General features: G+C 37.9%; 1 protein-coding gene across 1 annotated transcript in view; it reads right to left on the bottom strand.

Moving 5' to 3' along the window:
- Positions 1-8,863, bottom strand: part of NEB (nebulin) — a 216,264-nt gene that overhangs the window by 89,530 nt on the left and 117,871 nt on the right. The window contains 5 exon segments of the mRNA XM_027877594.1: positions 686-793; positions 1,064-1,168; positions 3,599-3,802; positions 4,747-5,058; positions 8,685-8,792. Of these exon segments, the coding sequence (XP_027733395.1) occupies positions 686-793; positions 1,064-1,168; positions 3,599-3,802; positions 4,747-5,058; positions 8,685-8,792 (837 nt within the window).

Raw genomic sequence — 8,863 nt, 5'->3', positions numbered from 1 at the left:
CATGGAAATCTATCTTACCCTACAGGAAAATGGGGGGGGAAGAGGACAAGAGAGGAGGGGGATGTTAGAGGGGAGGGCACATTGGGGGAGGGGGTAATCAGAAGCAAACACTTCTAAGGAGGGAAAGGGTCAAAAGGGAGAATAGAATAAATGGGGGGCAGGATAGGATTAAGGGAAATATGCTTAGTTTTTCACAACATGACTACTAGGGAATTGTTTTGCATGACTACACATGAATAACCTATATCAAATTGCTTGCCTTCTCAATGAGGGTGGGTGGGGAGGGAGGGAGAGAGAAAATTTGGAACCCAAAGTTTTAAAAACAAATGTTAAAAAAATTGTTTTCACATGCAAATGGGAAATAAGATATACAGGAAATAGGGTATAGAAATCTATCCTGCCCTACAGGAAAATTGAAGGAAGAGGTGATAAGAGAAGGGCGGGAGAGATGGAAAGGAGGGCAGATTAGGAGAAGGGGTATTCAGAATGCATGCCAGAATGCATGCAGGGGGACAGACAAGATGGGGAAAAATTTGGAACTCAAAATCTTGTGGAAGTGAATGTTGAAAACTAAAAGTAAATAAATTAATTAAAAAAATAAATAAATAAAAAGAAGGGACCCTGTTGAACTGTGTGAACATTTCATATTCTGGGGTCTGTGAGAATTCATTTGAAAGGCACTCACATCACTGGCAATGTCCCTTGAGGCCTTGGCACTTTTGATTGGGATGGCATCAGCTCTAAAGTCATAGTCCTTTGCTTTTGACTCATCCCATCCTTGAGTATAAAGTTTCTAGGAAGAAGAAAAACAAGAAAGATGAGAGTAAGCAGCTTAGATGGATCAAAAGTAGCAAGGAGGAAAGTGTTAAGTTGAAATGGGTGTGTATATATATATACATATATATGTATATGTATATATAAATGTGTGTATATATATAAATGTGTGTGTATATTCATATATATGTATTCATCTATATATATACTATATATATACATATATACATATATATATATATATAATACATACATATATAAACAAAACAAAACCAAGAAATGTCCTTACATGGCTGACGTTAACAGAATTGCTCTTGGCCAGCAGGATTTCAGGTGTGTCTGGCATCACATGGATGGAGGCCTTGTCAGCATCCCAAGCTTCTGTGTACAGATGCTGTGGGGCCAAGAACAAACACTCATCTCAAAAACCAAGCAAAACCAAACAAATATTTGTCTTTCTTAACATTTTAGGAATCAGTAAAGCCATTTCAAACCAAAAGGCTTCCTTTCACAGACTGAAAGGGGCAGATAGATGTTCCATAGGTAATGTGAAATAATATGATAGTTTCTATTTCTTTTATGCTGAGGATTTCCTTGCCCATGGGTACCCATAGAGGCCCACATGGTCAACTTCCAGCAAAGGAGAGATCCAGGATCCCAGAGGATGCCAAGATCCTATGCTCTAATGAAGATTATATTATGTGGCATGAAACAAGTTTCTGATCCTGAGAATTCATTCACATAGGCCTCTTTCATAGTTTTCTCTCATTTGATAACGTGAAGCTAAAGCAACCATTGTCTCCACAGCAGAAACAATTCCAGATAAGTAGAGTGGAGATGGCAGATGTGTGGATGGTGACTTCAATTTAGTACAAATCAATTCAACAAATAATGATTATGTGCCCTTAAGAACAAGAAGGTGATAGCCTACTATCTATAGAGATAACAGAACATTCTGGAGAATAGGGAATCATTTATTCTGTGTTATAAACAAATAAAAGAGCCCTTCACCATTCACTTCTGGGTTGAAATAATGAATTTTTGACATCCATATGGTGGATTAGTTCAAGCAATACAACTAATTTTACAGTGTGAGCTGCCACTGCTGTCAAGTTCTTCTCATTTTCCTGAACTCAGTTAGGATAAAAAATTAATAGTGTCATATATTTCAACCTGTCTAGGTAAAGAGATGTCATCTGGCTCAACTCACGTTATATGACAGGACATGTAAGATAGTTGTATGTGTGTGTGTATGTAGGATATGCATGCATATTCATTTAGTAATAGCCTCAGATCATTGCTGAATGATCCCTGGAAATGATGCCCAGGGAGACCAATTCTCCTTCTGTCCTCTAAGTGGTGAAATGTTGTCAGGGTACAGGCTTTCATGCCCTTGTGAAGAGTGAGGTTGAAAATATTACTCCCTTGGGACACAGAGGACTAATGAGAAATAATAGAAAATGTTGACTCTCGGAACTTGAGGAAACCTTAGAACTTCCAAACATAGTTCAATAATAATAATCATCATTGTTATCATAATAATGATTGTATACAGTCAACTTCCACATTTTGCAAATGAGGAAACAGAAGATGATGTGACTTAGCCCCAAGATAATAAACTAGTTTATAATAATAATAATGGTTAATATTTGCATAGTGCTTAGTATGTGCCAGGCACCATGCTAAGCATTTACAAATATTTTCTCATTTGATCTTTGCAACAACCCTGGGAAATGGGTGCTGCTGTTATCCTTGTTTTACAGATGAGGAAACTAAGACAGACAGAGGTTAAGGGACTTGCCTAGGGTCACATAGCTAGTAAGTTTCTGAGGTCAAATTTGAACTCAGGTCTTCCTGTCTCCAGGTCCATAGCTCTATTCACTATGTAACCTAGTAGCAGAGTCAAGATGCCTCAGTCTCAGTTCATTGCTCTAGACACACCAACCTACTTCTTCCTAGATGTCATTTATGGTACCAAATGAAATCCTGTCTGATTCTTTAATAATACCTTACATTTATCTAGTTAGTCTTCAGAACAGCTTCATAACATAGCTTCTCATCCTCACAAACACCTGTGAGCTCAAGAGGGCACATGTCATTACTCCCATTTGATAAATATGGAAATTGAGGCTCAGAGAGGGTGAGTGACTTACCAAGGTCATCGATCCATACAGCCTAGGATCTGCATGTTTCTCTCATCCCTGGTTAAGTGTTCTTTCCACTACACTTCAGTAGTGTCAAACTCAAATAGAAATGGGGCCACAAAACCATCACTTCATATTGACTTAGAAAACAACATATTAACATTATTTATGTTCTATTGTGTCTTTATTTATTTTTTTAAACATTTTCCAATTATATTTTAATCTGGTTGGGGCTGCATTTGAAAGTGCAGAGGAGGAGCTGTGTCTTTGACACCTCTGCACTACAGCATGCTGTTCTCACATGGAGACAAAACATAGAGTTCCATCAAGGAACATGCTGGAGGCTCAGACAAACCAGCTCTCTCAAAGCCACCCAACATTCCTGCACCTGAGGAATAGCAAATCAAGGAGCAAGGGGAAGACGAGGAAATTGCCTTTTTGACCTGGTGGTAGACAGTTAGGTTGAGCTTTTCCACTCACTTTATAACAGGCACAGGTTGTTCACAGGGCTCAGAGGGGTTCACTGAGAATTAGAGTGGTCCTTACTGTATGTGTAAGGTGAATCAGGATCCTTGTTTATGCTGTCATTAGGGATACTTCTGACTTTCACCTGTGAAATATTTCTGAAACGATGAGGACCATTCTCTGGCAGGTGGGACAAGAAGCAGCCAGAAACTTACCTTGCTCATGTTCAGAGCGTTGGTCTTTGCCAGCACAATTTCTGGGGTGTCCGTAATGCAAGTGAACTTGAGCTGATCAGCAGGTGTGTGGTACTTCTTGTCACTTAAGATTTCCCCTGCTCTCTTAACTCTTTCAACATCTACAGAACCAATGGGAACCCATCCGATACCTCTCAACCATTCCAGATCAGATTTGTAAAGAGCCTGAAAAAGCAATGAAGCTGAATCATTTCAGGAACCTTGGTGATGATTTAACTCATGTAGGGGTAAAATGCTAAGCAAACTTATTTAGTGTTGTTTATTCCGGTTTTGAATATATAAGTTTATGTAGTCAAATATCTTGTATTGAGGTGACCAATATTTGAGGCTTTTGAGGAAACTAAAACAAATCAGTCCTTGAGTATGCTCCATTCCAATTATACAACGCTATTTTTTTTTTTGTGACTAGGCAATGGGGTTAAGTGACTTGCCCAGGGTCACACAGCTAGTAAGTGTTATATGTCTGAGGTCGAATTTGAACTCAGGTCCTCCTGAATCCAGGACTGGTGCTATATCCACTGCACCACCTAGCTGTCCCTATGCAATACTATTTTGAAGGAAATTATTGCTTATCTCCTGAGAGAAAATGTTTATCTTCTGATTTCATTACACATATCTCAACATTTCAAAATAATAATCTTAAAATTACGTAGTGCTTTATGACTGTAATGCATTTTATGTCTGTTATCTCATTCATGTCCTGAAGAAACCTAGAGAGTTTGGTGGTATATGAAGTACTGTTTCCATTCTAAAGATGAGAAAACTGAGGTACAGAGAGACTAAATGACTTATATGAGGTTATAGACCTAGTGAGTGGCAGAATAAAGATTTGACCAAATCTTCTCATTCCAAGACTAGCCCTAAAGGAGCTTGAAAAACTGAACATAATTTCCAAATTTTCTTATATACTTCAAGGAATTAACTTGTTCTCAGAGCCCTTAAGAATCTGTCTGAGTACTTTTCATTTTGAGTTCTCAGCTAGCTATATTTTGCCTATCCTCTACCATGTGAGCAGTAGTCGAAAATAAGTATGCATTCTGCATCTGTTTCAAAATTGAAGTTTTAAAAACTTATTACACTTATTGCAAGAAGACATTTTGTATACTCACATCACTTTGTAGGTCATAGGCCTTGCGTGCCTGAATGACATCATTCTGGTCTGGCAAGCACATCCATTCATGCAGAGGATGCTTGTAGTCTATATCACTGACCAGAGTCTGACACTTTTTGGCCAACACAATCCCCAGCATGTCCACTGGGCTGCTGAACTTGGTCTTCCATTTCTCAAAGTCCTTCTTGTACTCTCTGTCACTTTGAATCTTGGCTGCATGTAGAGACCACATTATCTTGGGATCATCTTTTATGTCACGGGCCCCAATGTGATGTCCAAGCTGCTTGCGATAGCCTTCTTTATACTTGTACTAGAAAGGAAAAATGACATATGCATTTTATCTAATATTAATACTTAATATTTGTAGGGCACTTTCTGGTTTTTGAAGTGGTTTCACATAGATTTTATTTTCTTTCACTGTCACAACAATTCTATGAAGTAGTTAGGATAAATATTATTAGTCCCATTTTATAGATAAAATAACCTCCAGAGAAGTTAAATGATTTTGTCCAAGGTCACATAGTGAGCAGAGAGCTGGGACTAGAGCCTAGGTCTTCTGACTCCTAATTCAGTGGTTTAAATTTGCTTATTGGAGTTTTATGGTCTAATATTGCCCACATTTAAAACTACTCTTCATCTTAGACATTTTTCTCTCATGGACTTCCATTTTCTGGTACTCACAGAAATGTGATTCCCCCAAGATCACACTATAATCTCCCCCAAGATGGCACTATCCTTTCCCCGAAGATGACACTATCCTTTTCCCCAAGATGACAAGTCTCTCCAGTACTGGCTGCACCTTCTCTCATGGTCCCTCAACATACTAAATCCAGAGAATGAAGAGGCATGCTTCTCGTCCCTCTGGATATCTGTTTCAGATATTCCTTCTACTACCATGACTCAGAAACCTCTAACCATTTGGTATATACTCTATTAAGATATACTGGCCTATTCAGAGTCTTTTCACAATTATCTACTAGCTCTGAAATTATTCTCCTTTCTCAAGGAGTTCGCAGTCTTATTTTCTACACCACTCCCTACATTTTATTTGGGAACTTCAATATTCAATATTGATATTCCTCTAAAACATCTTGATTCCTTCATTCATCAATTCCTTCAACTCTCATTACCTCCAGCTTTACCACACATAGGAATGGTTACCCCTTGATGTCACTATCACCCACAAGTTTTCCATTTCTATGATCAAGAATCTGAACTTTCTTTCTCTGACCAAAATCTCATATCCTTCTATTGCTCCCTGTGCTCAATGCTCATCTTTACTGTGATCTCTGATCCTGCCATCTCTCAGCCCATCACTACTGCTCTGATTTCACTATCCTCCCTCCCCAATCTTGAAGCTAGCTTACCAGGTCAACCTTACACCACCCTCTACTCTTGCATCCCTTACTTCCTTGTCTTATTGTTGTTTATGCCTTGTTGAACTCTAGCTCTGGATTACTGTCTCCATCTAGATCCTGCCTCTTATTCTGTGCTGCTGAATGTGCTAGAGGAAGCTACAAAACTATGTTGACTCAATTCCCTACAAATTTACATTATCTAATCTTAATTGTGCCTTTACTGCTGAAAGGTAATCCTTTTACTCTTCTCTGACTCTCTCTCCAAAACAGCACAGGGAAAAATTAAGGTCATTTGCTGTGAGTTGGAGATCTCTTGTCCCCTCCTCTATATTTCACAATTCTTTGCTGTCACCCTCCTCTATTCTTTGCTTTTTCTGCAGTCTCTGTTGAAGAGAGTGGCCTTCTTCTTGCCAAGGTAGGTTCATGTGTTTATTTATACCCTTGATTCCATATTTTTCCATCCTCTCCCTTTGTTTGCCTCTTTGATCATTCTCTCTTTCTAATTTTCAGCCTTTCTTTAAACACTGGCTCCTTTCCTATGGATTATAGATTTTTCTCATCCTTAAAAAATCTTCACTTAAATTTACCACCTCCTCAAATTATTGTTATCATTCTTTCTTTTAGAGAAGCTATTCATACTATTGCCTTCACTTGTGCTCTCCTCCCTCACTTCTCAACCCTTTGCAATTTGGCTTCCTACCTTATGAGGAAGAAGTGGGAGCTGTTCTCTCCAAAGTTACCAATTAGCTTCTTTAAAAAATTTATTTATTTTTAATTTATAAAATAAAATAAGCATTCTCATAACAGTATAATTTTTTTAAAAAAGATAATTGCACACATGAAACTGCAAATCTATTATATACTACTTGCTATTCCTTTTAAATATATAATAAAAGTCATCACGTAAATTTCTTTCCCCCATTTTTTTCTTTCCTCCCCCCCAGAGATGGCTATTATTAGACACAAATTTGTGTCTAATTCATTTCCAATTGCCAAATTAGAAAACATTTGCTTGGTCCTTTTCCTTTATGACCTCTCCATAGCATTTGACACCATTGACCTTTCTTTCCTATTCTATATTCTCTTCTCTCTAGGCTTTCTTAACACTGATCTCTCCTGGTTCTCCTCCTATCAATCTGATTGCTCCTTTTCAGTGTCACTTTTGCTGGATCAGTATCCATTCCTCACCCCAGGACTCTATCCTGGGTCCTCTGCTCTTTTCTCTCTACATTCTCCCTCTAGCTAATCCTGTCAGTCCTCACGGATTGGATTACCATCTTTCTAGATAATTTCCAGATAAATATATTCAATTCTGGTCTTTTTCCTATATATGGTTCTGAATCTCCAAATGAGTATTGGGTACTTGGAAATTAATATCCCACAGGAATCTGAAACTTAGCATTATCTTCCACCCCAAACTCACCCCCTTCTTAAATTCCCATTCCTTTTGAGGGCACCATTAGCCTTCTCATCATTCAGGTTTGCAAACTTGGAGTCATCTTCCAGTCTTCACTCTTCATCACTCCTCATATCTAGCTGTTTGCCAAGTTTTGTCAATTTTGCCTCCACAACATTTTTTTTTTTGTATCCGTCTCCTCTCCACTCATAGAGATCCTACTGTAGTTTGAGCCCATATCACCTCTTACCTGGAATGTTGCCAGTATCCTAATTGGTCTCCTTTAATATAATATTTTTTGTACATTGCTGGCAAACTTGGGGTCACTGGCTTATGTCACTCCCCTGTTCAAGAATTCTCAGTGGCTCCCCATTGTCTCTAGGATAAAATTCAAACTCCTCCCTTTGGTATTTAAAGCTCTTTACAATCTAGCTCTAGTCTATATTTCTAGCCTTATTACATGTGACTTCCCTTCATGAAGTTTACATTCTGTTCAAACTGGCTTACTTGCTGGGCTTTATACAGGACATTGCAAAGTTTCTCCATGCATAGTCTGTGCCCCTATCCCTAGAATGCCTAACCTCTATCTCTTATTCTTTCAAGGTACAGTTTGAGTACCAACCTTGACACAGTCTTTCATGATCTCTCTGATTTCTAGTGTCCCTCCTAACATTATACATATTTTGTAATGACTCATATGTGTACATGTTGTGTTCCCAAATTGAAATGTAAGCCCCTTGAAAACAAGGACGATTTTATTTTTGTTGTTGTACCTGAAGACTTTGTCACAATTTGGCACTCAGTAGGAGCTCAACAAATGATTGCTGAATTAAACTGGGATTTGCATGACACTAAGAAAAAAACATTTAGAATGATTACGAACACACCACTATTTTAGACCATATAGATGATATACATATATATATACATGTATGTATATGTGTTTATGTATGTATGTATCTCCTGAACACTTCCTCTTTCACTAACAGAGAAACTATTAACAGTTTACATTAACTTCTGCTAGGTATGTGCAGAGTAGATACAATGCAAGCTATAGACACTGGAAATGGAGGCTGATAGAAACACCTGAATGCTGGCAAAAGAAAAAAAATCAGAGTTCATAAGCTGCAAGAATATCTGTAGAAGAAATATCTCCAGAGACTTCCAGTAATGTTGACTTACATCACTTGCAATATCTCTAGATGCTTTAGCTGATTGAATTGGAATGGCATCCACCCGTAGGTCATAGCCTTCCTTCTTAGACTCCTCTAAGGCGAGTCGGTAGAGTTTCTGTAGAGAAAAAATTATTGTCATCATTCTTTGTTAATATATATATATATATATATATATATATATATATA

This window comes from Vombatus ursinus, unplaced genomic scaffold, assembly GCF_900497805.2.
Source record: "Vombatus ursinus unplaced genomic scaffold, bare-nosed wombat genome assembly UNPS02014813.1, whole genome shotgun sequence".
Classification (NCBI taxonomy): Eukaryota; Metazoa; Chordata; class Mammalia; order Diprotodontia; family Vombatidae; genus Vombatus; species Vombatus ursinus.
Note: the sequence above shows the minus strand (reverse complement) of the source record. Positions and strands in the feature narration are given on the sequence as shown.